General features: G+C 49.7%; 2 protein-coding genes across 2 annotated transcripts in view; one reads left to right on the forward strand and one right to left on the reverse strand.

Annotated features, from left to right (window-relative positions):
- Window positions 1-1,986: 1,986 nt before the first annotated feature.
- On the forward strand, window positions 1,987-16,167 carry TRPT1 (tRNA phosphotransferase 1). The gene is made up of 7 exons (XM_015416839.1): window positions 1,987-2,230; window positions 4,310-4,391; window positions 6,689-6,858; window positions 10,902-11,076; window positions 12,354-12,410; window positions 13,291-13,401; window positions 16,099-16,167. The coding sequence occupies exons 1-7, from the start codon at window positions 2,147-2,149 to the stop codon at window positions 16,119-16,121; spliced, it is 702 nt and encodes a 233-aa protein (XP_015272325.1). The 5' UTR covers window positions 1,987-2,146; the 3' UTR covers window positions 16,122-16,167.
- Window positions 16,168-18,982: 2,815 nt separating this feature from the next.
- FERMT3 (fermitin family member 3) overlaps window positions 18,983-27,636 on the reverse strand; it is a 52,584-nt gene continuing 43,930 nt past the window's right edge. The window contains exons 13-14 of the mRNA XM_015416814.1: window positions 23,040-23,181; window positions 18,983-20,049 (exon numbers count right to left, since the gene is read on the reverse strand). Coding sequence (XP_015272300.1) covers window positions 19,870-20,049; window positions 23,040-23,181 — 322 coding nt within the window. The 3' untranslated portion in view covers window positions 18,983-19,869. The remainder of the gene's footprint in view (window positions 20,050-23,039; window positions 23,182-27,636) is intronic.

The raw sequence follows: 27,636 nt of genomic DNA on the forward strand, positions 1-27,636 counted from the left end.
ACACCAGGCACGGCTGCTGGCCCCTTTCCTGTTGCCCCCTGACCTGGCCACAGTAACCCATGCAGCAGTCACCTCCAGACTCAACTGCTGTAACTCACTCTACGCTGGCCTGCCCTTGAGACTGACCCGGAAGCTCCAACTGGTCCAGAATGCAGCCGTACATGTCCTGGCGGGAAGGTCACAGACAACACATATACAACCTGTGCTGCACCAGCTACACTGGTTACCGGTGGAGTACCAAGTCAGGTTCAAGGTATTAGTGTTGACTTTTAAGGCCTTGAGGGGTCAGGGATCCACGTACCTTCAGGACCGCCTCCTCCAATATGTCCCCAGAAGAGCGCTGAGATCAGCTGATAACAACTTACTGGTGAGCCCCGGCCCTAGGGAGGTCCGGCTGTCCTCGATCAGGGCCAGGGTCTTTTCGGTCCTGGCCCCGACCTGGTGGAACTCCCTGCTGAATAACATCAGGGCCCAGCGGGATCTGATGCAATTCCACAGGGCCTGTAAGGCAGAGATGTTCCACGGCACCAGGCTTTTGGTTGAGGACAGCAACGGCTAAAACTGGCACCCTCCTTTTTTACTTTTGGCCCCGCGTCCCCTTCCCTGCCCTGCTGCACAGCAGCCGGCAAAAAAGGGGTAGATCGCCATCTGGTTTGGTTGTTTTATTAGTGCATTGTAATAATTTTATCATGTTGATTGTATTTTATCTGTTTTAAAGCTGAAAATTGCCCAGAGCCTCCTTCAGGGTTGGGCAATTCAGAAATCTACTTAACAACAACAACAACAACCTACTCATGGGGTGTCTGTTCTGGGGAGAGGAAGGGAAGGTGATTGTAAGCTCCTCTGAGACTTTGAGTGAAGGACGGGGTATAAATCCAACTCTTCTTCTTCCACTCAATATCCCTAACCTGATACACAGCAAGGAAAGGCCCCCAGGATTTGACTTGCCATGTGAAGTATGGAAGGTGACTAACAAAATATGAACAGGCTTTGGCCAGCTGTGCAGAACTGTTGTTTAAATGGGGCAAAATCCAAGGACCCAAATGCGAATGTGGTGCAGCCCGCCAAGCTGTTTTCCATCTGTCACAAGAATGTGAGCATCGTGCTTTCCAGGGAGATGTGATGGAGCTTTTTGAACTCTCCCCAGCTGGGATTGGGTGGATTGAAAATTTAGACATTAGCATTTGGGGGGGATTGTCCAATCGGTCTGCATACCTGTTGTGTCAACTTGGTTACAGATTTTATATTATTATAGGCTTCCTGTGTGTCACTCTGCCATATAATAAATAAATAATAGATTGGGGAATAAACATCTGAGCATGGTTTGCTGGAGATGCCGAACACTCTTGTTTGCTAAGCTCTCCTTGCTTTTTTATTTAAGTGGAGTCGTTATATGCCACCTTTTCCCCAGAGCTGGGGGGACAAGGTGGGTGATTGGGGGGGGGCACCAGAAAATATTAAGGTACTTTTGTAATAGACAGAAATCTGAAATTGGTGTACTCATAGTCCAAGGCTAAACCCGGTTACTAAAAAAAGTCTGATTTGTGAAACACTTTATTTTTCTTTTTTCTCCTTTGTGTGTGTGTGTGTGCACGCTTGTGAGCCATGGTGACTTCTGGCGACCCCTAGAGGGGCTTGGACATTTCAGAGACGTGGCTTCCTATTGTCTGCTTCTGCCTCCCAGCCTTGGTATTCCTTGGAGGTCGCCCTTCCAAGTACTTGCCAGGGCCAGGCCCTGCGTAGCTTCCGATATCTGAGGAAACCGGGCTTGCCTGGGCTATCCACATCAGGGCACTGTGAAACACTTTCGACTCTCTGTCGTTTACAGGGAAGTCCGTCGGGCATCTCGAGATGCCGTTCTAGGCAGAAAGAAATGTGCGGGTGACCGTGAAACGAGAAAACTACAACTCCCAGAAGCCTGTGTGGCACAGCGCGATCATAGACGATTATTGCATCGGATTTTCTTTTCTCTCTCCAGCCCATGTTTTGAAAGCGTTTGCAGTCTGGGAGGAAGGGGCTGTATTGTGTAGAGTGGGCCCAGGAGGACGGGGAGGAAAGCTGGGAAGGGGGGGGGGGCAGGGAGCCGATATCTGTCTCATTTCCAGCTGAGCCTTGGGTTTCTGCACACAGTCGTGGCAATCATATTATGGAGGCAGGAGGAGGATCAGGTGTTGGGGGCCCTTCAAAGAGACCAGGAAAACAGGCAAGCCGGAGGAGGTGCCGAGATCAGGTCAGAGACCTTCCCGCCAAAGCTTCGAGCCTGCATGGGGGTCCTTAGCCAGATCTGAATTTGGGACAACACAATCTCGTCTGCCAAAAATTGCCTGATTGACAGCTTCTTGCTGCTCTAAGTGTGGCTTCCGGGAGAGAGTTCTCCTGTGTGCAGTTTCTTCAGTGTTTTGCCCACACTGGATTAAATGATCTCTTCTGTGCAACTGTAAAAGACACAAGAGCCTTTTTAGGGGGTCAGGATTTGTGTGTGAGGTGAAGAGAAGCTAATGTTTTGTATATCAAAAATGGAACCAAGTGGTTCACCAGGGTGCTATGCAAGTGCAGAAATATAGATCAGGAAAGGAGTACACAGCCAGCCAGGAATGTCAGCTTTTAATATAACAGTGAAAGGGGAAAAAATCCAGTTTCATTCATAAGGTTAAAAAAAAAAGCCAAGTAGGATCTGGGTGGTTATACCCTCATCCCCTTTGGGCATAAAAAAACCTGGAGAGTGGGGAATGACTGATTTTGATGGGTCTGTTGCAGTGTTCCATCTAAGCTGAGTTAGTGTGTGCTAGCTCACAGTTTTTTAGCCTCCGGCTCACACATTTTTGTCTTAGCTCAGGAAGGACGGCTCCAGAGCAAACTAATTTATGCAGTAGCCAAATCGTTCACTTACAACTTTAATGCCAGTGGCTCACAGAGTAGAATTTTTGCTCACAAGACTCAACAGCTTCGAGGTTAGGAGCACGGACTCTAATCTGGGAGAACTGGGTTTGATTCCCCACTCCTCCACATGCAGCTGCTGGTGTGACCTTGGGTTAGTTACAAGTTCTTTCAGAGGTTCTCTCAAGGGCAGTTCTCAAGAGAGCTCTCTCAGCCCCGCCTACTTCACAGAGTGTCTGTTGATGGGAGGGGAAGGGAAAGGAGATTGTAAACCGCTCTGAGACTCCTTTGGGTAGTGAAGGGCAGGGTATAAATCCAATCTCTTCTCTAATCTCAAGGTGAGTTCTAGAATTACAACTGAGCTCCAGACTGCAGAGATGAGTTCCCCTGAAGGGAATGGCAGCTATGGGCAGGGATGACTTATCCAGAAGGCACAGTGCCTGGGGTCCACAAGACTTTTAGGGGCTCACGAAAATATTTTAATGTCTTTTAAAATCAGGAGAAAAATGAACTTTGAAAATGTTTTAGTGAAATGTTTAGGGCCCACAAAATCATTAAATTTTGCCTAAAACAGAAAAAGATGTTGAAGTGTTTAAAGTTATATCAAAAACTATATTTAATATTGATATTACTATGGTGGGAGGGGCCCCTGAAGGCAAAAGGGCCTATGGCCCACACAAGACATAATGGGGGGGGCTGGCTTCGGGAGGGCAAATTCTATGCCCCCCCAACCCCACTGAAGAGAAGAAGAGATTGGATTTATACCCCGCCCTTCACTCGGAGTCTCAGAGCGGCTTACAAACTCCTTTCCCTTCCCCTCCCCACAACAGACGTCCTGTGAGGCAAGTGGGGCTGAGAGAGCTCTTTCAAGGACTGCTCTTTTTCAAGGACTGCTCTTATCAGGACAATGGCTTGCCCAAGGTCATCCAGCCAGGTGCAAGTGGAGGAGTGGAGAATCAAACCCGGTTCTCCCAGATTAGAGCACACACTTAACCACTACACCAAACTGGGCTCCCTCCCTTTCCAAGGTACTGCCTGCAAATTTCCAGGAGTTTCCCAAGCTGGAGTTACCAACCCTATGAATGGCAGTTTTATCTCCATTTTGGGGTCGGGGAGGATTGAACCTGAGTGAGTGGCCATCCTAAAGCTAGCTAGTGAATTCATGATGGAGGTAAAATTCAAACAAGGACTTCCTGATTTTTAATCAGTTTGGTTTGCAAAGAAGAGATGGGAGGGGTCAACTGATACAATGTGCCACAAAGGCTTCTGGGAAATGTGTCATTCCCGCAGATGCAGCATTTCTTGGTTCTATCTGACAGGCTACCATTCCCCATATGTCTCCTTGTATGCAAGTATTACAGTCGCAGAGCCCTGCTTTCCTCCTCTGCAGTCTAATCCCTTACCAGCTGTTTCTTTCCAAACTTTGTTACAGGATCCAGGTGTTCGCCTCTCAAAAGCCCTCTCTTACGCCCTGCGCCACGGTGCAGACAAGCTGGGGTTACATATGGGGCCTGGTGAGTGTTTCTGCCCCGTCTCATCCCCTCACTGCCTGGGAAAACCTTACCGATGTCAGCTACGCTGCCATGAGGTGGAGATGTTTTCTATCTGCTTTGCACTCCCTCCCATGCGCTTAATTGCTTCAGAGCTGTAACGCTTATCTTTGATGTCGTACTGGTGGAGAATGTGGTGTCTATCGTCCGTGGGAGCTTCTCCGTTCCCAGCTTCGCAACCGTTAGAGAGTCCAACAGTATCCCACACGCGGGAACACACACAATTGGTTATTGCTGGGGGGGGGCGCATACGAATGCCCTATATCCTATTATGCGCACAGGTATCCCACCATTCCTAACAGTGTTCATGTTATCGCATCTATGGCTTTTCAATAAAAGTAAAACCTTCCTTCACGTTCCTGGGATCCCAGATCACCGCAGACTGTGACTACAGCCATGAAATTAAAAGACACCTGCTCCTTGGGAGGAAAGCAATGGCGAACCTAAACAGTATGATAAAAAGTAGAGACATCTCCCAGCCAACAAAAGTCCGCATGGTCAAAGCAATGGTATTCCCAGTAGTCATGTATGGCTGCGAGAGTTGGACTATAAGGAAGGCCGAGCGCCGAAGAATAGATTCTTTTGAACTATGGTGCTGGAGAAGACTCTTGAGAGTCCCTTGGACTGCAAAAAGATCAAATCAGTCAATCCTAAAAGAAATCAACCCTGACTGTTCCCTGGAAGGCCAGATAATGAAAATGAAGCTCAAATACTTTGGCCACCAAATGAGAAGGGAGCACTCACTAGAGAAGACCCTGATGCTGGGAAAGATTGAAGGCCAAAGAAGACGGGGATGGCAAAGGATGAGATGGTTAGACAATGTCATCGATACTTTGTTGCTTAGCTGTGGGTCCTGACAACCAGTTGCATTTTTGCCTGGCTTGCGAGGCCCAGAGTCCCAGCTGGGGAGAAAAAAGTTGGCACTCGGTCTTAATTTCCGCATCCTTATCCTATTGCATGGGTTACTGGATGTCCCATCTTAGTGACAGTATTGGCTTTGACACCGTGTCAGTGAGAAAAGCGGACTATAAACAAGGTGTGTGTAAAGTGCTGTCAGGTCACAGCCAATTTGTGGCAACCCCCATAGGGTTTCCAAGGCAAGAGACAAACAGAGGAGGCTTGCCATGGCCTGCCTCTGTGGAGCAGCCCTGGGCTTCCTTGGAGGCCTCCCATCCAAGCACTCACCAGGGCCAACCCTGCTTAGCTTTCCAAGATCTGATGAGATCGGGCTAGCCTGGGCCGTCCAGGTCAGGGTAATCTTCCATCCAAGGACTAACCAGAGCCCACCCTGCTTAGCTTCTGAGATCTGGGCCAGTCTGGCCTCTCCAGGTCAGGGCATAAACATTGTAAAAAAATTTAAACATGGACATTTGGTATCTTTGTTGCCGGCTGCTTTCAGACCCAGCTTGGTGAGAATGTGGGCTGTCACTCAAACTCAGTCCAAGCCCCTCCCCCGGAGAAAGGCTCCTCCCTTGATAAGCACACAGACGGTCCAACATGGATGTGGCACGCACAGAGAGCACAGGAATGTTCTGAAAGGATAAAAGGTAAAGGTTCCCTTGCTCGAAAGCCAGTCGAATCCGACTCTAGGGTTGCGGTGCTCATCTCCCTTTCAAAGCCAAAGAGCCAGCACTGTCCGAAGACGTTTCCGTGGTCATGTGGCTGGTATGACTAAACACGAAGGCGCACGGAACGCTGTTACCTTCCCACTGAAGTGGTGCCTGTTTATCTACTTGCAATTTCTTGCTTTCGAACTGCTAGGTTGGCAGTTATCTAGGTTATCTGAAAGGATAACCGTGGCACAAAACGTTCTGAGCAACAGAGTCAGCCTGCAAGGTAGAAGGGATTCTATTAAGCAGCGGCTGGACGAACCCTTGTCAGGGATGCTCTAGGGCTGGTCCTGCATTGAGCAGGGGGTGGGACTAGGCGGCCTGTCTGGCCCCTGCCAGCTCATACTGTGATTCTGTCTGATGGTGGCAAAAGGGAACCTCCACATTCAGAGGCAGTCAGCCTCAGAATATCAGTGCTAGAGTGGAGCATCAGGAGAAGGCCTTGGTGTGGTTTAGTCAGGCTTTCGGTTGCACAGTTATTTATTTATTTATTTATTTATCATTCGACTTTATATCCCGCTCGAACCCCTTGTCTAGGGGTCTCTGAGCGGCTTACAAGTTGGTGCTAGTCACCATTATGGCAACGGGTTATAGTGGCAACGGGTTGGCCAAATGATGCCACTGCTTTCTTTTTCTTTTTTTGGACCGCAGACGGTTTTGTGGACATAGCGGAGGTTCTCCGTTTGCCCCAGTTTAAGGCTTGGACCCTGGACGACGTGCAGCGCGTCGTGGAGACAAACGACAAGCAGCGTTTTGCCGTGCGGCCGCACCCTTCCGACGGACACCCCCAGATCCGCGCCAATCAGGGCCACTCGCTGAAGGTGGGTGAGTGAGTATGGGAACGCAGAGCGTGCATCAAAGACAGGCAGGGGAGAAATCTCTGGAGAGGGCTGTGTGTAGATCTGCGGTTCTCTTTATAGACTTCGGGTGGGTTTTTACAACCCAAATTTCTATTACGTTCTTCATTGAATGTCCCGTCCTGTCGATCGTGCTGACTCACTCTCTGTAATCCACCTTGAGTCCAAGTGAGGACGGCAGATGATAAACAACAAATAAATAGGTAAATATCGTTATTCCACAGGGCACAGCGCAGAAGGGTATGCTACAGCAGCGGTCCCCAGAGGGGACCTCTGTGCTGCTGTCTGTTCATGGAGGACAGGTCTATCGACAGCAGGGCCGGCTCGAGGTATTTCTGCACCCTAGGCCAGGCTGCCTTGTGGCGCAGATGCCAACCTCCCAGTGGGGCCTGGAGACCTCTGGAGCCAGCCACCCTTTTGCTACCGCCGCCACCGCCTCCCCCCCACACAGCTGTCAGACCCAGTGAGCACACCCCACATGTTTCTGCAGCGCCCTCCAAGCTGGAAGAGAGATTTCTCTCGTGCTCCGCTTCCGAAGGCAGTTTGGGAGGGAGGTGGGGGGATCCTGTCTCCAGGCGGGGGATGCTCACCGGATGCCTCTCCCCAATTAGCGAAGTGCTGACACTTGGAGAGCTGCTTGCGGGCTTTTGGCGAGGGGGGGGGAGGCACAGCTTGGCACCCCATCCAGGGCCCAGCACTCTAGGCGAATGCCTAGTTCGCCTAGTGGGTGAGCTGGCCCTGATCAACAGGTATTAGCCACGATGGCTAAATGAAACCTCCCTGTGCAAAAGCAGTCTGTCTCCAAAAGCCAGGTGCCTGGAACAAAAACAATGGGAGAGTGTTATCACCTTCATACCTTGCTTGTGGGTTTTCTGGAGGCATCCGCTTGACCACTTTGGGGGAAACAAGATGCTATTCTAGACGGATCTTTTCAGCTGATCTGGAAAGGCTTTTCTCATGTAGACGATAGTGTTGAATGTAGTATTCAGATGCTGGAGAATCTCTGCTTTCCTTTTCAGAAGGGGCAAGTTTCTAGGCCTTCTGGGAATGAAGGTATGCTTGTGAGAATTAGAAGCCAAGGCAGAGGCCAAATAAGTTTTCCGGCAGTTGCAAGCAGGTTTGGAGTGCCCCGCAGAGATCTTCTCCTTCCCCAGGACTGGCAAAATGGAAAAGTTATGCAAAATGGAAAGCAGTTGCAGAAGCACGTTCTGTTCACAAATGAGAGTTTTGACTCCTCTTGGAGGAAAACGGCTCATCTGGCATGGAAGTACACACAGTCGTGGCTGTAAGGACAGGGCACCCCTGTGCGGAGGGGACCAGGGCTCAGGGGCAGAGCATTTGCTTATTTATTTATTTATTTTGTGTGATTTCTGTCCCGCCCTCAGCCTGCAAGCGGGACAGAACCATGAAGAAAACAATAGATATAAAAACGTTATACGCCCCGTTTAAAATCTAATACCAATTTAAATAGATAAGCATATGGAGCAGAGGTCCATCAGTGGCTATTAGCCACAAGGTTTAGATAGGGGCTCTGGGGCAAGTGATGCTCTTTCTTCTTGGTGCTTGGGGGGGGGGCAACAGTGGGAGGGCTTCTAATGTCCTGGCCCCACTGGTGGACCTCCTGATGGCACCTGGTATTTCTGGCCACTGTGTGACACAGAGTGTTGGACGGGATGGGCCTTTGGCCTGATCCAACATTGGCGTCTCTTATGTTCTTATGTTCTTAAATACTAAAACACTTAGAACATGATGGTGACCCAGATAATTCCATTCCTCCCAAGTGCACACAGTGCAAGGGTCAAGGGGCACTAATTCAAACAGGTGGGCCAAATCGCCGTCTGGAACATGTCTGACCTTACAGCTGAACAAAAAACCCCGTCGACTGCGAACGTGTGTGATTTAAAGATTATATGTTGTCCTCCCTTACCCCTTGAATCATTGTTAGTCCCATGTGTAATGGAGTAACTGTAAATCGCTCAGAGCCAGCAAGCTCTGCCAGATTGAGCAATTAATAAATTGAAAGATTTAAAAAAAATAGGAATGCCATAATGCCCAGCATAAGCAAGTTTGTGCAGGGGAGGCCGATATTATTGGGCATCCACCACCTCAACCAAAGGCCTGGTGGAACAGCTTCGTTTTGCAGGCCCTGTGGAATGGCAGTGAATCCCGCAGGGCCTTGATCTCAAGTGCAAGAGTGTTCCACCAGGCTGGGGCCAGAACTGAAAAGGCTCTGTCCCTGGTCGAGGTTAAGCAGGTGTCTTTTGGGCCAGGGATTGCCAGAAGATGATGTTCAGATGATCATAGAGCTCTTCAGGGGACATATGCAGGAGGAAGGCTCCAGGTTCTCACGCACACACACACACTTAAATTCACTGCCTAGTTAATTGCAGTTCTTTAGCCTGTCTTCAGCATCTCAGAAGTCGCAGGGCATAAAGTAAAGGGGAGGCTGCAGAAAGGGGGAGCAGCAATTGGTGGGGTAGTCCTGACCAATGTTCCCTCTAAGCTGAGTTAGTGTGAGCCAGCTCAGTTTTTTAGCATCCGGCTCACACATTTTTGTCTTAGCTCAGGAGGGATGGCTCCAGAGCAGACTAATTTATACAGTAGCCAAATCACTTGCTCACAACTTTAATGCCAGTAGCTCAGAAAGTAGAATTTTTGCTCACAAGACTCCACAGCTTAGAGGGAACATTGGTCCTGACAGGAACATTACGGACTGCATGCATTCGACCTATGTTGCGCCAACTGCACGGGCTTCCGGTGAAGCACCGAGTCAAGTTGAAGGTTTTGGTTTTGACCTTCAAGACCTTGAGTGGTCAGGGACCAACATATCTGCAGGACCACCTCCTCCGGTACTCCCCTGGGAGAGCGTTACGGTCTGCACAGAACAACTTACTCGTAGCTCCTGGTTCTAGAGACCTCCGGCTGTCCCCGACCAGGTCCAGGGTTTTTTCAGCTGGTCCCGACCTGGTGGAGCTCTCTGCCAAATAACATCAGGGCCCTGTGGGATCTTGTGCAAGGCAGGGATGTTCCACCAGGCATTGGGTTGAGGACAGTGATGGCTTACGTCATGACTGGCACTTTTCCTGGACCTCTGTCCCTTGAAGGATTTCATTCCCCCCTCCAGTTTGGTGTAGTGGTTAAGTGCGCGGACTCTAATCTGGGAGAACCGGGTTTGATTCCCCACTCCTCCACATGCAGCTGCTGATGTGACCTTGGGTCAGTCACAAGCCCTGGCACAGCTGTCCTTGAAAAAGAGCAGTTTGTGTCAGAGCTCTCTCAGCCCCACCCACCTCACAGGGTGTCTGTTGTGGGGAGGAGAAGGGAAAGGAGACTCCAAGTGAAGGGCGGGGCATAAATCCAATCTCTTCTTCTTCTTCTTCAATACCCATGAGGTACCCATAGACCGGAAATGGGAGGGAACCTTAAAACCTTGCCACTTGATTTTAATTAGTGCATTATAAGTGTTAGAAAGGGGCTGTGGTGGCTCAGAGGTTAGGACGCTGAAGCTGCAGACTGGAAGGTCTGTAGTTCGGCAGTTCGAGACCCGAGTGTGCCGCATGACGGAGTGAGCGCCCGTCTCCGGCCCCAGCTCCTGCCAAACTAGCAGTTCGAAAGCAAGAAACTGCAAGTAGACAAATAGGCACTGCTTTGGTGTGAAGATAACAGCGTTCCATGTGCCTCGGTGTCTAGTCATGCCAGCCACATGACCATGGAAACATCTTTGGACAGCGCTGGCTCATTGGCTTGGAAACAGAGATGAGCACCGCACCCCTAGAGTCGGATTCGGCTGGCTTTCGAGCAAGGGAAACCTTTACCTTCTACCGATGTGCTGGCAATGATTTTATGGCTGTTATTGTTTTTACTCTACATGGCCAGAGCCCCACAGTCGTGAGGATTAGGCGAATCAAAAATGTAATTAATTAAATAAATAAAAATAAAAGTAGGGGGAAGCCAGAGTTAGGCGGTGATTCGCAACATGTCCTTCTGACCATGATTCCTTGCTGCAGGTATCTGAATTGGAACTGATCCCTTTGCTGGACCCTGCCGACTTCCCGGAGACTGTGGCCCACGGCACGTATCTGCGCCACTGGCCAGCAATACGGAGTAAGGGCTTGTCCCGGATGGGGAGAGCCCACATCCACTTGGCGCCGGGATTGCCTGGGGACGGGGCTGTCCTGAGCGGTGAGTCTTCCTTCCTCCTCGTGCCCTGAGCTGGATGGCCCAGCCTAGCCTAACCTCGTCCAATCTTGGAAGCTAAGCAGAGTCGGCCCTGGTTAGCGCTTGGAGGGGAGACCACTGAGGAAGTCCAGGGTGGCTACGCAGAGGCGGGCGATGGCAAACCACCTCTGTTCATCCCTTGCCTGGAAAACCCTACAGGGTTGCTGTAAGTCGGCTGCAGCTTGGTGGCACTTCCCACCACCATGAAGGGGAAGCCGATAACCCTGTAATGGCCAACCGAGAACAACACACAGGTCCCAGGTGGAAACCCGGCCCTGGTCCACTGAATTTCTTCAGGATCCCTGAAGGGATGCCTCTTTCCCTGTCCACCCCAGTGCCAGATGGCATCAACCCAGAGGGGAGCCATTCTTGAACACTTTCTCCCCTCAGACTATCTACTGAAGTACAAAAGACGCCATTTTGCCGTGGCCGCCGCTTCTTGTTTTTGGGACGTTCTTCTGGAGAGAGCTAGGAAAGCTTCCTTTCCTCTTCAGCTTTGGACTGTTTGAACTATTTTTGTTCAGAGTAGCCTCTCAGGCTCATCCTTTGGAGCCACAGGGTGTGGGGTCATTTCCCAGCGTGTGTGAACCTGGCCTGAGGTGGTAGAAACAGGCTGTGCTACTTCAGACTGGGGGTTGGGGAGAGTCACAGTTTTAAGAAGAAGAGATGAAGAAGAGATTGGATTTATACCCCACCCGTCACTACCCAAAGGTGTCTCAGAGAGGCTTACAAACTCCTTTCCCTTCCCCTCCCCACAACAGACACCCTGTGAGGTAGGCGGGGCTGAGAGAGCTCTTGACAGAAACTGCCCTTTTTCAAGAACAGCTCTTATCAGAGCTACAGCTTGCCCAAGGTCATCCAGCCAGGTGCAAGTGGAGGAGTGGGGAATCAAACCTGGTTCTCCCAGAGAGTCCGCGCACTTAACCACTACACTACACTACTTCCTCATGTAAAAACTCCCAGCAGAGGGGAAAAAAAATGTCTGTGTTCTAGTCTAGCTCTTGGCATTCCATGTTAGTTTTCCACTTACAAGGTATTATCAGTGGAGGGGAACTTTGGGGAAAAAGTAATCCCACCCTTGCAGAGTGAAGTAGTATAGCCCATTCCCTGTCACAGCAGCACCCTGATTGCTCATTCCACTGAATGGGGGGGGGCTTTTCCTTCCTGACCCTCTTATTTTTGTCCTCATCAAAATGGGAGCCATATCTGACAGACTGTTATGTGGTTTTTTTGCTCTGCAGGAATGAGGAACAACTGTGAGGTGGCCATAACCATTAATGTAGCCAAAGCTCTGGCAGGTGAGTGAGGAGGAAGAAGAGAACCCTTCCCCCCGGTCCAAAGAGATATGGGGTAGGTGACTGTTTGTAGCCAAGGCCTTTATTCTCACCCTTTGAAAGCCCTAACAAGCCTTTGTTTTCTCATCCTGTCGTATCTTTGCAGCAAGCCAGAAAGGTAAATATAGGCTTTCGAAATAATGGGTGGCCCCAGTTCCTTCAAGTCAGTGAGTTTCAGGGCTGGATTTGAACCCAGGTCCAACAGAGATTCTCAAATTCTGGATAGCTGAATTTTTTAATAAATTGAAATGGGAGGCGCAGTGCACTGTTATACCCAAGGCGGTTTAACTTTTAGAGTGCATAAGGGTAACATTTTCTTCAACTGTGTGCTTTTGCGGGGATCACCGATCTGGGTGTGCCTCTTGGTTGGAAAGGGGAGGGGCTGTGGCTCACAGAACGAGTGAGCCTCTGCTTGGCATGCCGAAGGCCCCAGGTTCAATCCCCGGCATCTCCAGTTAAAGCATCAGGTAGTAGGTGATGGGAAAGACCTCTGCCTGAGAACCTGGAGAGCTGCTCCCAGTCTGAATAGACTTTGATGGAGTCCCAGGGGTCTGATTCATTATGAAGCCGTTTCCTGTGTTCAAGCTAGCCTGGGACCAAGACTCATGCAGAGATGCAACCGACAGGTTCCTCTGAGAGGAGGTCCGTTCTGCTGCATTCTGTTGGGGAATGGGGAATAGAACACAGGTATCCTGGGTTCCAGGAATGATTCTTCAGACCAGCCAAACTCAGGTTGAAAATAAGAGGATGGGAAATCCGGGGTTTCTGTCGCACCACTTTCCGGGGCCGGGAAGGGTGGTTGTTCTGTATGTAAATGCCACAGGCCTGGTTTCTTCTCCTGCAGACGGAATCGCTTTTTACCGCTCCGCCAACGGCGTCCTCCTCACACCCGGCGATGCCAGTGGGCTGCTGCCCCCCTGCTACTTCCGGGAAGCCCTGCAGCTCCGGCCCATTCGTGAGTTCCCAGCTGGCTTCTCTCGCTTGCCCTGCTTGAGGGTTTGATCCATTTGGAGTGGGGTGGATGCCACATAGGGCCCAAAAGCGACTTGCCCGAGGCCACAATGAGTCAATGCTACAGAGTCAGATCTGCTGTCGCCCTCTTTTACCCGGACTGCCTTTCACCAGAATCGGAGATAAAGCCCAAATCCTGTTCCCCTCTCCCTACCAGTTTCCATCCTCTGACACTGCAAATCCCCACAGTTCTTGCCAAAACCTATAGCTTCAAAATTTCCCTATAGCTTCAAAATTTCTGGAAATGTTATCACTGTAAGTGGGAGTGCATGATAATATCTCAGTTCTGGGGGAACTTATTCTCAAAAAAAAGGTAAAGGTTCCCTTGCTCGAAAGCCAGTCGAGTCCGACTCTAGGGTTGCGGGGCTCATCTCCGTTTCAAAGCCGAAGAGCCAGCGCTGTCCGAAGACATTTCCGTGGTCATGTGGCCGGCATGACTAAACACCAAGGCCCACGGAACGCTGTTACCTTCCCACCGAAGCGGTACCTATTTATCTACTTGCAATTTCTTGCTTTCGAACTGCTAGGCTGGCAGGAGCTGGAACTAGAGACGGGAGCTCACTCCATCATGCGGCACACTCGGGTCTCGAACCGCTGAACTACCGACCTTCCACAGCCTGCAGTTCAGCATCTTAACCACTTGAGCCACCGCAGCTCAAAAAACAGTGCAATAAATTATCAACAAATACCCAGAAGCCACCTTCTGGAGGAGTAGCCATGTTATCTGGATGGAGCCAAAGAAAAATTAACAGATTTACTGCAAAGTTCCAGATGGGTGGCTGCGTTGGTCTGCTGCAGACCCAACTAAGTGTCTTGTGGCACCTTTCAAACGAACAACTTTGCTGTTAGCAGACGTTTCTGTGAATTAGAGCCGAAGCTTCAGAAAGGGAGGGGTCGTCGTTACAAAGAGAGATAAGACTACCCACTTTCCCAGAACGGAGGTGTGTGAGATTGCATTGGAAAGTACAGCTGCACCCAGTCGGATCTCATGCTGTTGATGAAGCATGGTCTAGCACAAAAACTTCCATAACATCTGGATGCCCCAAGATTCTCCCCCCCCAAAAAAATCCAGTCCTGGCTATCCTGAGCACCTTCTTCACAAAGCTGTATAGTCCCCTCAAGGATCTAATAACCCTTCATGCTAGTACAGGTATGCTAATAGGATATAGTTAGATTTGAGTCCAGTAGCATCCTAGAGACTAGGATCAACATGTGTTGGTGGTCCCCGGCCCGAGAGATGTCCAGCTGTCCTCAACCACAGCCAGGGTGTTTTCTGGTGGAACTCTCTGCTGAATAACATCTGTGCCCTGTGGGACCTGATGCAGTTTCTCAGGGCCTGTGAGGCAGAGAGGTTCCGCCAGGCTTTTGGCCGAGGGCAGCGATGGTCTCCTCTTCCTGGCACTCCCACTTCCCTACTTCCCCATGGGACAGTGGCACCATTAAAAATTGTAGCGCCATCTTTAGGTTCTCTACTGTGTTGTTGATTTTACGGATGTATTCTAATGACGTACTTATGCATTGTGTTGTACACCGCCCTGAGCCCTGTCTTTTGGGTGAGGGCAGTTTAAAATCTAAATAAATCAATCTCCAGTTTAAAGGATCGGGGAGGAGGTGATGTGAAGGACCTCAGCCTTCCTCCTCCTCCTCCTCATCGTATGGCATTGTGTGTAGTATAGCCAGGAGATCCTAAGCTTGTCTGGCAGGCAGAACATAAGAACATAAGAACATAAGAGATGCCAATGTTGGATCAGGCCAAAGGCCCATCCAGTCCAACACTCTGTATCACACAGTGGCCAGAAATACCAGTGCCATCAGGAGGTCCAGCAGTGGGGCCAGGACATTAGAAGCCCTCCCACTGTTGACCCCCCCCCCAAGCACCAAGATGACAGAGCATCACTTGCCCCAGAGCCCCTATCTATACCTTGTGGCTAATAGCCACTGATGGACCTCTGCTCCATATGCTTATCTAATTCCCTTTTGAAGCCGTCCATGCTTGTAGCCGCCACCACCTCCTGTGGCAGTGAATTCCAAGTGTTAATCACTCTTTGGGTGAAGAAGTACTTCCTTTTATCCGTTCTAACCCGACCGCTCAGCAATTTCATGGAGTGCCCACCAGAGTTCTTGTATTGTGAGAAAGGGAGAAAAGTGCCTCTTTCTCTACCTGCTCTTTCCCATGCATAATCTTATAAACCTCAATCATGTCACCTAGCTCTTTGGTGTTACGCACCACTAGGTGGCGAGCTAGACTTGTTTTTAAGGCAAGAGACGTTTCAGAGTTGGTTTTGCCATTGCGTGCCTCTGCATCATGACCCTGGTATTCCTTGGAAGTCGCCGATCCAAATACTGGTCAACCCTGCTTAGCTTCCGAGATCTGACGAGATCGGGCTAACCTGGGCTATCCAGATCAGGGCACACCAGGATTGTCCTCTTCTACCTCAGCCTGCAGTTGTGGGGAGAAAACTGCTAGTCAGAGGAGGCCACCCTGACCTCCGTCAACCGAAGGGTCTGACTCAGTCTCCAGCAGATCGATGTGTTCATTTTGTACATGTGGCACAAAGGCCTAGAGCAAGGGTGGTGTTTTTTTTCCCTGAGGCCATTGAGTAACACCTAACTTCTCACCCTTTGTTTTCTTCCTCTGCAGGATGCCGGCTTCCTCTTGAGTAACCCATCACCACACCAAGATTGTCCTCTTCTACCTCATCTCCCCCGTGAGATACTAGTTTATGGTGTGTGCATGTTATTTATTACTTAAGCAGTAAACTTCACTATTTAAATCTAGTATGTGCACTTTTTTTTTTTGGAGCTGCGGTGGCTCAAGTGGTTAAGACGCTGAACTGCAGGCTGTGGAAGGTCAGTAGTTCAGCAGTTCGAGACCCGGGTGCCGCATGACGGAGTGAGCTCCCATCTCTAGTTCCAGCTCCTGCCAACCTAGCAGTTCGAAAGCAAGAGATTGCAAATAGATAAATAGGTACCACTTTGGTGGGAAGGTAACAACGTTCCGTGCGCCTTGGTGTTTAGTCATGCCGGCCACATGACCATGGAAACGTCTTCGGACAGCGCTGGCTCTTCGGCTTTGAAACGGAGATGAGCACCGCAACCCTAGAGTTGGAGTCGACTGGCTTTCGAGCAAGGGAACCTTTACCTTTTTATGTGCACTTTATTTTTCTGTGTGCAGCACCTGCCTCCCAGTCTGGGCTGGAGAACCTCCTGGCTTTTGCCTGTCCTCGACCTTTAGTCAACAGATGGGAGATCTGTGCCAGCCACTAAAGGACCAGCAGCTGCACAGAACTGGCTTCCCTGTCCCCAGACAGAAGCACCTGCAGCTACCGGTGGCCCCGTGGCTATGGAGGCAACGGAACAGACTATCGGGCTATCACAAGACTCCACAGCTGATCCTGCATTGAGCAGGGGGGTTGGGCTAGATGGCCCGTGTGGCCCCTTCCAACTCTGTGACTCTATGATCCCCCTGGTCTGGCTCACTTTGTACAGTTATGGCTGCCCCAGAGATGGAAAAGATCCAGAGAATGGGAACCCAAATTGTTGAGGGGCTGGAGCATCTTCTCTCTAGGGAAAGGCTAAAACGTTTGGGGCTTTAAAGATAATTAAGGGGGGGCATGATTGGGGTTTATAAAAGTATGTCTCATATTGGGGGGGGGGAGGAGAACTTTTTCTTCCATAATACTAGAACTCAAAGTCACCCAATGATACTGGCTGGGCTGTAGGTTCAAGGCAGACAAAAGAAAGTACTTCTGTACACAAAAGCATCATCTGTTTACAGACTTCACAGACTCAAGGTTTGTTGATGGCCTCTAGCTTAAAGTATTTTAAGAAGGAAACTAGACAAATGCAGGGGGGAGGGGAGTGGTGTTCCCTCTAAGCTGAGTTAGTGTGAGCCAGCTCACATTTTTTTTAGCCTCTGGCTCACACATCTTTGTCTTAACTCAGGCAGGACGGCTCCAGAGCAAACTAATTCATGCAGCAGCCAAATCACTCGCTCACAACTTCGATGCCAGGAGCTCACAAAGTCGAATTTTTGCTCACAGGACTCCACAGCTGAGAGGGAGCCCTGGAGGGGAGAGGTCTACCAATGGCTCTTAGCCAAGATGGTGAAATGGAAACCTCCATGTCCAGAGGCAGATTACCTCTGATCCAGCTACTAGGGAACAATCCCTAATGAATACTCTGACCTGGATAGACCAGGCTAGCCTGATCTTGTCAGATCTCGGAAGCTAAGCCAGGTTGGCCCTGGCCGGTATTTGGACGGGAGACCTCCAGAGAATACCAGGGTCGTGGTGGAGAGGCAGGCCATGGCAAACCACCTCTGGACACCTCTTGCCTTGAGAACCCTGCGGAGTTGCCATAAGTCAGCTGTGACTTGACGGCACTTTCCACCACCACCAGGGAACAATCAGCAAGAGGAAGGTGTCTTTTTAGAAAGTGGGCGGGGCCAGGTGGAACTTTTGTCCAGCAAAGCTTCTGATTGGCCATGCAGATGTAAAAAAAACACAAAACATTGCTGCAGCTGCCACCACAACGCAAGGATTTTAAGTGTTACTGAAGGTAAGGTGTGGCTAGGGTTGCCAAATGTTTCTGGCGGGGGGCTCCCGGCTGGCGTCTTAGGTGTGTACGCGCGCGCATAGCGCGCACCGCGTGCACATCACCTGGAAGTGACGTCGCATGCTGGGGGCGGGGCCACGCCATTTGAGGGGGAAACTCTTTGTTTTCCCCTCAAATGGCGTGGCCCCGCCCCCAGCGTGCGACGTCACTTCCGGGTGACGCGTACGCGGGGGTGGGGTTTTCCCCGGGCCCCGATTCCACGGGAGCGGAAATTGGGGCTCGAAAGTGGGGGGAATTCCGCCCCCCGGGGGCATTTGGCAGCCCTAGGTGTGGCAGCCATTTTGTGACTGGCTCTGTCTCCTGCGGCAGCCATTTTGTCGCTGTGCCCACCACGCTGTGTCAGAATTCCAAAGGTGCCCACAGGCTCAAAAAGGTTGGGGACCAGTGTTCCCTCTAAGCTGAGTTATTGTGAGCTAGCTCACAGTTTTTTAGCCTCATTTTTGTCTTAGCTTGGGAAGGAGGGCTCCAGAGCAAACTAATTCATGCAGCAGCCAAATCGCTCGCTCACAACTTTCATGCTAGTAGCTCACAAAGCAGAATTTTTGCTCACAGGACTCCACAGCTTAGAGGGAGTGTCGTTGGGGTCCCTTGCTCTAGGCCTTTTTGCCACATTTATAAATTTTCTGGAGACTCCTGATTGGCCAGAGTGGAAGATGGCATACTGGTACGTGGACTTTTTGTCTGGTTCAGATGCAGTTCTTAGAAATAAGCACCTCGTTTGGGCTAGAGAAATAATAGTCTCTGGGAAATGAGGAACAGAACCTCACCAAATAAAAGGGGGGGGGGATCAAGGCCACTCTGAAATGTGTGATGAGAAATTCTCCAAACTGTGATTAAAGGATATTTTACGGTGACATTCTAAGTCACAGCAAAGCGAGAGAAAAAGACGAGGATACATCACCGGGAATCAGGAAGGACATTTTTATTTATAGCTCTTCGGGGCAGATAAGAAAACAAAAAGCAACACCCATATGAGGGGCCCTTCAATAAAACAGACTTTGAAAACTCCAATACTGTTAAAATAAGATGGGCAGTCCCCAGCTACCACCTTCCTATCAATCCCTTCCTTATGTAGCCCAGACTCCCTCTTTTCCTTCAGCCAAACTACCCAAGGCCCCGGGGGAATCAAATCTGCCAGTGGGAAATTCACAAGCGGCTGCAGAGGAACCCACGAGGAGGGCCAACTCCCCCCCCCATGCTGTTTCCCTGAAACTGCCCCCCACCTGCTTCTAGCCCTAATATGGGGGGGGGGAGACACACACACACTCCCAGGACTTTCTTTTTCCCCTTAACAAGGCAAAAAGTGGCACGGGTTGTGGTTGTGCCTGTTTCGAGAATAGTGCTTTTGGGAGTGGGGGGAAGATTACAGAGTTGCCAACTCCGGATTGGAAAATTCCCAGAGATTTGGGGGTGAACCCTGGGGAGGGGACGGAACTCAGCAGGGACATGATTCCATAGAGCCCAGCCTCTGAACCGCCATTTCTTCCAGGGGAACCGATCTCTGTGGTCTGGAGATTGGTTGTGATTCAGGGGGGACTCCAGGCCTCACCTGGAAGTTGGCAACTGTAGGGGAGAGTCACCTTCTCCTGCCATCCCAGAGACCCCACAGAGATGCTTTCAGAAGCTAATGAAGGGTGGAAATCTGATCCCCGGCCTCCAGCGTCAGGTGTAGCTTGGCTTATCAAGTCCTTAGGGGACGCCTCAGGTTCCCATCAGCACTGGCCAGACAGCTGCTTGAGGAGGCAGGCCTGCCCATATGGCTCCAGGGGAGAAGGTTAGGCTGGGTGGTGCCAGGTCAGAGGGCTTCGTGGCCTCCCGTCAGCTTGTGGAAGAGGTCTTCTTTCAGCTCCTGGCCACTGTCGGCCGTGCGGGTCGACAGGAAGATGTAGCCACCGATATATTCGTGCACCGTCTTGCAGCTGGCAGAGATGCAGCTGAATGCCACGTTGATGTGTTCATCGAACTCAATGGCGACCTGGGGAAGGAGGGCAAGCACAAGGTGATTATGGGGTTGGAAGAAGAGAAGGAGAGAAGAGATGGGATGTATACCCCGCCCCTCACTACCCGAAAGAGTCTCAGACCGGCTTACAATCTCCTTTCCCTTCCCCACAACAGACACCCTGTGAGGCAGGTGGGGCTGAGAGAGCTCTCTCAAGAACTGCTCCTGAGATAACAGCTCTGAAAGAACTTGTGACTGACCCAAGGTCACACCACCAGCTGCATGTGGAGGAGTGGGGAATTTAACCCGGTTCTCCCAGATTACAGTCTGTCACTCTTAACCACTACACCAGACTTGCTCTCAGTGGAGCATCTTCCCTAGAAGGACTAGGCTGAAGGGATGGATCTGTCTTTTTCATAGTGGTGCCTTCCCCCAGAGGAGGGGTCCCCAACCTTTTTGAGCCTGCTGGCACCTTTAGAATTCTGAGACAGCATGGTGGCCACAGCAGCAAAATGGCTGCCACAAAATACCTGCCGCAGCTTAACTTCAGTCACACAGCGTAGATCCTTGGGCTGTGGTAACAGCTGCTGCCAAAGCAACATTTTGAAAAATCTGCACAGCCAATCAGAAACCTTGCTGGGCAAAAGCTCTACCTGACCCTACCACCAGCAGTGACCCTACCCACTTCCTGAAAACATTTGGAGGATGCCCAGAAAGGTATTGGCTGGCACCATGGCAACCACAGGCACCATGTTAGGGACTCCTGCTCCAGGACATGGCTTGAACGCCACCATTAGTAGAACAAGCCTTCAGGACAACCCCGTAGCTAGGGATTTTTTTCAGGAGGGGGCCTCGGGGAGATGCAGCTAATTAAATCGAAGTTAATTACATTTATTCAATTTGGGGCCAGCCTGGGAGGGAGGGGCCCAATAGAAACACTAGGGGGCCAGGCCCCGTGGGCCTCACATTAGCTACGGGCCTGCTTCAGGATCTAACCTACAGTCAGACTGGGATCTGAGAGACCCAGGTTTAAATCCTTGTTCTGCAGTGGAAGCTTGCTGGGTGACGTTGGGCTGAACCCACGCTCTCAGCCTAACCTACCTCACAGGCTCACTGTGAGAGTGAAGCGGAGGGGAGCAGAATGAGGTAAGCTGCATTGGATCTCCATTGGGGGAAAAGGCAAGGTCTAAATAGTGTTTGGGGTATGGGGGTGGGTGAAGTTTAAAAAAAAGGCCAGTGGGCACGATAGAGGCTTATAAAACGGTTTGGAAGAAGCGGAGGGATAAATTTCCTTTCTCAAGACATGAGAACTTCTTGAAGGTTAACCCACTGAAACCCTAAACCCTTGTTTCAGAGGAGAGCCGGAGGGACAAAGGTATTTTGCATCACCCATAATTAACAGGATATGGTCATGGCCACTGGCTTAGATGCCTTGAAAAGAGGCTTGGGCCCATTTCCTGTGAGCTCGTCTTGACAATCGTGATACTTAAATGGAGCCTCCACGTTCAAAGGTAGTCTACTTCTGAATACCAAATGCTGCTTCACAGAGAACAAGGTAAAGTTGTGGCCATCATACTCTGCTTGTGGATTCTGGGAATTATTTGATTGGCTGCTATTGGATACAGGCTGCTGGACTAGAGGGTCCCTGGGTTTGTTTACCACCTTGAATGAATTAGTAAGTCCCCAGCTCAAATCCCTACACACACACAAAATCCCCTGGACACAGAAAGCGAGTATGTCAGGGAGAAGGCGGGACTAGAACTCTTTTTGCCGACATGCTACGTAATCTTCTACAAGCAGGGTGATATTTTCATATGGAGAAGCATTCATGCGCAGGGGTCTTGTTGTAGAAAAAGAGCTGCCGGAGCTCATTAGCATAACTCATTAGCATAACTTATTTGCATATGCCACGCCCCCTGACATCACCGGAAGTGACAGAAGGCCACACCCCCTGACATCACCGGAAGTGTGTCAGAAGGCCCGGCTACTTACCCTCCTGCTTCATCCTCATTCCCAAACGGAATGAGGATCGAAGCAGAGGGCGGGGTAAAGAAGAGGGCGGGGCTTCACCACGTGACCGCCCCGCCCCCTAGAGGTTCTCTTCCGGAGCTCCGTACCTGAGAGCTCCCCCCCGACTAGAGCCCTGTTCATGCGAACCCCAGATTCAGTCTGAAACAGTGCAGCTCAGATATGGGTTTACTAGCACTAATTCTGCTATGACTGTTTTGAGTGGCTGTAGGCAATCTAATACTATTTAGCCTCAGCCTACCAATGCTTTGCATGCAGAAAGTCCTAGGTTCAACCCCCAGCTTCTCCCATTAAAAGGACCAGGCAGTAGGTGATGGGAAAGACCTCAGCCTGAGACCCTGGAGAGCCGCTGCCAGCCGGAGTAGACGATAGTCGACCTAGATGGACCAAGGGCCTGATTCGGTATAAGGCAGCTTCATGTGTGTCCATGTGTGTTTGATGATAATGCTGATAGACCTTACAAGTATGTTGCACAGACTGCTGAAATGATGCATGTGAAACATTCTGGATCCATAAATGCAAAATTGGTGCTTGATATGTAGGCTGGAGGTTTTCTTTCCATATAACAGTCTTAAAGCAAGTCAGATACAAAAATGAAATATGTCCTCCATTAATAGGAACTTTCTCATTTCAGAGTTATAGATCCAAGAGAATGCTTTTTTCCCCAGGAACAAAAACATTATTGATAGAGGTTTATTGCTGGCAGCTAAAACAGAAATGATCCATTGCCTCAACTTCGAAAGGAACAGCTTAGAAATTGTACACATGAATAAATTCATAGATGCAATTCATTACAGAAAAGGGAATAATCTATTTCACCAAAACATTATTTATGGACTATACAATGCATAATGACATACAGCTGCAATCTTCCGTGCTTCTTATTTAATAAAAAATAATAATGGGGGTTGGGGGGGAAGGGTCAAAGACCCACTCAGGGCTGGTACTGGGAACTCAAAACACTGGAAACCGCTTCCCAACTTGCTGCATGGGCTGACCTGGCGGATATCCCAGTTGACATTCCACTGGCGCATGTTGCTGTATCGCCACGTCTTCACCACGTCCCCGACAGCCAGGTCAATGCGGATCAGGCGGTTATTGGCAATGCCCAGGATTTCGTCCTTCCGGCTGCCCTTGAACCTGCAGAAAGACAGCAAGGAGGGTGTGCAATTGAGGGTAGATTGGGCCTTCAATATCCCTGAAAAATTCCCAAGCTCAGCATATGGCACTGCAGGGTCTGATTGGTCCAGACCCAGCCAGTGGCAACCTCAACAGGTGTCAACTTGCCTCTTGCTTATTCCTACACCGCACAGCATAGGAACAGGTTAACAGGTGGACACACACCCGTCAACGTTGCCAGGCCAGAGCAAGCGGTCCCCGGAGTGCAGCTGGTAGTGCAAGGGCCTCAGCTTAGCTTGTTTCCGGGCTGTTTTTGCATCCCAGTCCACCCCACGCGTGGATGTTATAAAAAGGCTGTATCATAAACTTCAGCAAATGACAACATGAACTGCACCGATTATTGGGAAAAGGCAAAACTGAGAAAAGTGCAGTTTTGACGGAATATCCTGCTGCGTTTCGGTTTTCTTCCCCAGAGGGATTTATTTAGCAGAAACCGTGCACGAATTGCATCGCCTTCTAACATTAACACACGTACAGCGGCCGCGCCTGTGATCACAGCTCCTCTGCGTATTTTATATTAGAAAGAGATGCAATTTGTTGCTGAGCGGAACTGCTGAATAAATTCCCTTGATGAAAACCACCGGAACGTGTCAGGAATTACTCATTCAATAATAATGGCACTTTTTGACCTTGGCTTTTGGATTGTTTTTTGTAGCCACGGCTAGGACTGCTACAGGGGCCCCCTTCAGAGATATCTCAGACCCCTTCCCCACATTTCCAATTTTCATTAACAAAATTGCAGGCCCTTTTATTTATAGCGATACAAGGAAAAAAGAAAAAGGCTAGCTAGTTGCACAGTAAGAGAGAAACTCGTTTCCCACCTCCCATTGTTCTTGCCAAGGGGTACCAAACACTGGAATTATTTACAGTGCTCAAGCACCTGTCAAGTTTAGTAAAAATTCAATTTTATATTATGAAAAGATTAAGAAATTCAGTAATTTGAATTGCAATCATGCAAGGGCTAAAAATCACAGAATACACACACACACACACACTAGGAATAAGGTCTGTTGTGGAAATAAATACAACAAGCTCTAGAAAGAGGCTCTGGGTGGGTGCCCTGGCCTTGGGCACTCAGCATCAATTTGCTGTGGTGACCTCAGCAAGGTATAATGACAGAGTCCTCCATTTTCTCCAGGGGAACTGATCTCTACCATCTGAAGAGCAGTTATAATTCTGAGTTATCTCCAGCCTTCACCTGGAGATTGGCAACAATGATTCCCCAGGAGAAAACATACAGTCTTTCTCTGCAGTGGGGACCAAAGCAGCTTACATCATTCTCCTCTCCTTTTAAACCTGTGAGGCAGGTTAGGCTGAAAGTCTGTGAGTAGTCTGAAATCACCCACTCAGCTTCCACAGCATGAACCTAGGTCTCCCCCTGGAGAAAACAACTGCTTTGGAGGATGGACTTTATGGCATTCTATTCAGCTGAGGCCTCTCCCCTCCCCAAACTCTGGCTTCTATAGACTCCACCACAAAATCTCCAGGAATTTCCCAACTTGGAACGGGCAACCTTAGTCAGGACTAGCCCCAATAAGCTCCCCACAAAGGCCAAAGTAGGCCTGGAAAGGGCCTCCAGCCCCTGCCTTTTTACTGACAGAACCAAGCTTGGTTGCCTAGCAACAGCCACTGAGGGGAAAGTGAGCCACACAGCAGTTTTGGCAGTTTATTTCGACAGGGAATGGACAAGCCAGCAGTGAGGGAGAGGAGCAGATCCAGCACTCAGCCAATGGCACACAAGTACTCTTGAGTGGCAGTTGATGGGCCAATGGCTGATGGAGTGCACAGCACAGCCAATGGGAGAGCCAGAGTGCCAACATTTTGTGTATGTGTATGCAATATTTAGTTTGATTAAATGAAAGGTTTTAATCACAGAAGAAGGATAGTAAATCTGGGTCTTGGCCAGAAGCCCATAGGGTTGCCAGCTCTGGGTTTGGAAATAACTGGAGATTTGGGGGGTGGCGCTTGGGGAGGTCAGGGTCTGGGAGGGGGGGGACCTCAGCAGGGTATATTGCCATAGATCCCACCTTCCAATGCAGCCATTTTCTCCAGGGGAATTGATCTTGGTCATCTGGAGATCAACTGTAATAGCAGGATAGCTCCAGGTGCAACCTGGAGGTTGGTGACCCTACAAAACATGTAAGACCTGATGGGGCTCTGGGCCTATGAAAACGTCTGTTAACCTTTTAGGTGCCACAAGACTGGAATGTCTGGTGCTGTTCATTTAGAACTGAATCAAGACTGGGGGTCTCTCTTCCACTGCAAGTTAACTTATCTAGCTTATCTAGGGTAAATTGGTGGAAACCATTATTAAGGAAAGAATTAGTAGGCACATAGATGAACAAAACCTATTGAGGCAGACTCAGCACGGTTTCTGTAAGGGAAGATCTTGTCTCACTAACCTGTTAGTGTTCTTTGAGGGGGTGAACAAACATGTGGACAAGGGGGATCCAATAGATATTGTTTACCTTGACTTCCAGAAAGCTTTTGATAAAGTTCCTCATCAAAGGCTCCTAAGTAAGCTCAAAAATCATGGGATAGAAGGACAAGTCCTTTTATGGATCAAAAACTGGCTAATTAATAGAAAACAGAGAGTGAGTATAAATGGGCAATTTTCTCAGTGGAGGGTGGTAAGCAGTGGGGTACCGCAGGGATCAGTACTTGGTCCACTGCTTTTTAACTTGTTCATTAATGATTTGGAGATGGGAGTAAGCAGTGAAGTGGCTAAATTTGCGGATGATACAAAGTTGTTCAGGGTGGTGAAAACCAGTGAGGATTGTGAGGCACTCCAAAGGGATCTGTCAAGGATGGGCGAGTGGCGTCAACATGGCAAATGGGGTTCAATGTGGCCAAGTGCAAGGTGATGCACATTGGAGCCAAAAATCCTAAATATAAATACACATTGATGGGGTCTGAAGTGGCAGAGACTGATCAAGAGAGAGATCTTGGAGTCGTAGTGGATAACTCACTGAAAATGTCGAGACAGTGTGTGACTGCAATAAAGAAGGCCAATGCTATGCTGGGGATTATTAGGAAGGGTATTGAAAACAGATCAGCCAATATAATAATGCCCCTATATAAATCAATGGTGAGACCTCATTTGGAATACTGTGTGCAGTTCTGGGCACCACACCTTAAAAAGGATATTATAGCTTTGGAAAAAGTGCAGAAAAGGGCAACTCGAATGATAAAAGGGTTGGAACACTTTCCCTATGAGGAAAGGTTAAAGCGCTTAGGGCTCTTTAGCTTGGAGAAAAGACGACTGAGGGGTGACATGATCGAGGTTTATAAGATTATGCATGGGAAAGAGCAGGTAAAGAAAGAGGTACTTTTCTCCCTTTCTCACAATACAAGAACTCGTGGGCACTCCATGAAACTGCAGAGCGGTCGGGTTAGAACGGATAAAAGGAAGTACTTCTTCACCCAAAGAGTGATTAACACATGGAATTCACTGCCACAGGAAGTGGTGGCGGCTACAAGCATGGACGGCTTCAAAAGGGAATTAGATAAGCATATGGAGCAGAGGTCCATCAGTGGCTATTAGCCACAAGGTATAGCTAGGGGCTCTGGGGCAAGTGATGCTCTGTCTTCTTGGTGCTTGGGGGGGGGTCAACAGTGGGAGGGCTTCTAATGTCCTGGCCCCACTGCTGGACCTCCTGATGGCACTGGTATTTCTGGCCACTGTGTGACACAGAGTGTTGGACTGGATGGGCCTTTGGCCTGATCCAACATTGGCGTCTCTTATGTTCTTATGTTCTTACTCTCCGACTGGTCACCATGCTTGGATTGCCAAGTTCTGAGTTTGTATAGACATGTCACAGATTGCATCTACTTAAATGACTGCCAGCAAAGAATAACACTTCCTGCATCTGTGCAAAGTAGGATCTAGGCTAACAAAGATTCATGCAACAATAAATTGCATAAATTTATTTATAAATCTATCCCATTAACATATGCTAACTCATTCAGTCCTCACATATGCATTCTCCGAAAGAAGGACTATAAATCCTCTATACTTTAGTGTATTTCTTTTGCAGAATAGTATATTACAAGGGGCGGGACCCGCGATACTCGTGGGAGGGGGGGAGGGAGCTCCACACCTATCAGGAAGAGGAGGAAGCAGCAGGAGGAGGTAAGTTCCCCCCCATCCCACCGGTTCCCCTCGTCTCCTCCACCCCCCCTCCACCCCCTCCGGCTCAATCTCCCCCCCTTGTCTCCAAAGTGAGGCCCGGCGGCCGCAAGCCGCTTGGGCCTCACTGCTCTCTTCCCCCCCCGCTCCGAAGCGGCGGCGGCGGTGAGGGAGTTCGCAGAGCGTTCCCTGCGCATGTGCAGGGGACGCTCTGTCACTTTTAGGGGATTTAAGTATCCCCCCGATATTTTTTTTACAGGTTTCAGATTTTTGTGCACACCTGGGGA

Source organism: Gekko japonicus, unplaced genomic scaffold (genome assembly GCF_001447785.1).
Source record: "Gekko japonicus isolate JY-2015 unplaced genomic scaffold, Gekko_japonicus_V1.1 scaffold248, whole genome shotgun sequence".
Taxonomy (NCBI): domain Eukaryota; kingdom Metazoa; phylum Chordata; class Lepidosauria; order Squamata; family Gekkonidae; genus Gekko; species Gekko japonicus.

What these genes read in the sequence shown, in the direction of transcription:
- TRPT1 (XM_015416839.1), top strand. Translation starts at nt 2,147, where the DNA reads ATGGAGGCAGGAGGAGGATCAGGTGTTGGGGGCCCTTCAAAGAGACCA. An exon ending in GGGGTTACATATGGGGCCTG is followed by an intron (nt 4,392 to 6,688) that starts GTGAGTGTTTCT and finishes TTTGGACCGCAG; the next exon opens with ACGGTTTTGTGGACATAGCG. An exon ending in TGTAGCCAAAGCTCTGGCAG is followed by an intron (nt 12,411 to 13,290) that starts GTGAGTGAGGAG and finishes CTTCTCCTGCAG; the next exon opens with ACGGAATCGCTTTTTACCGC.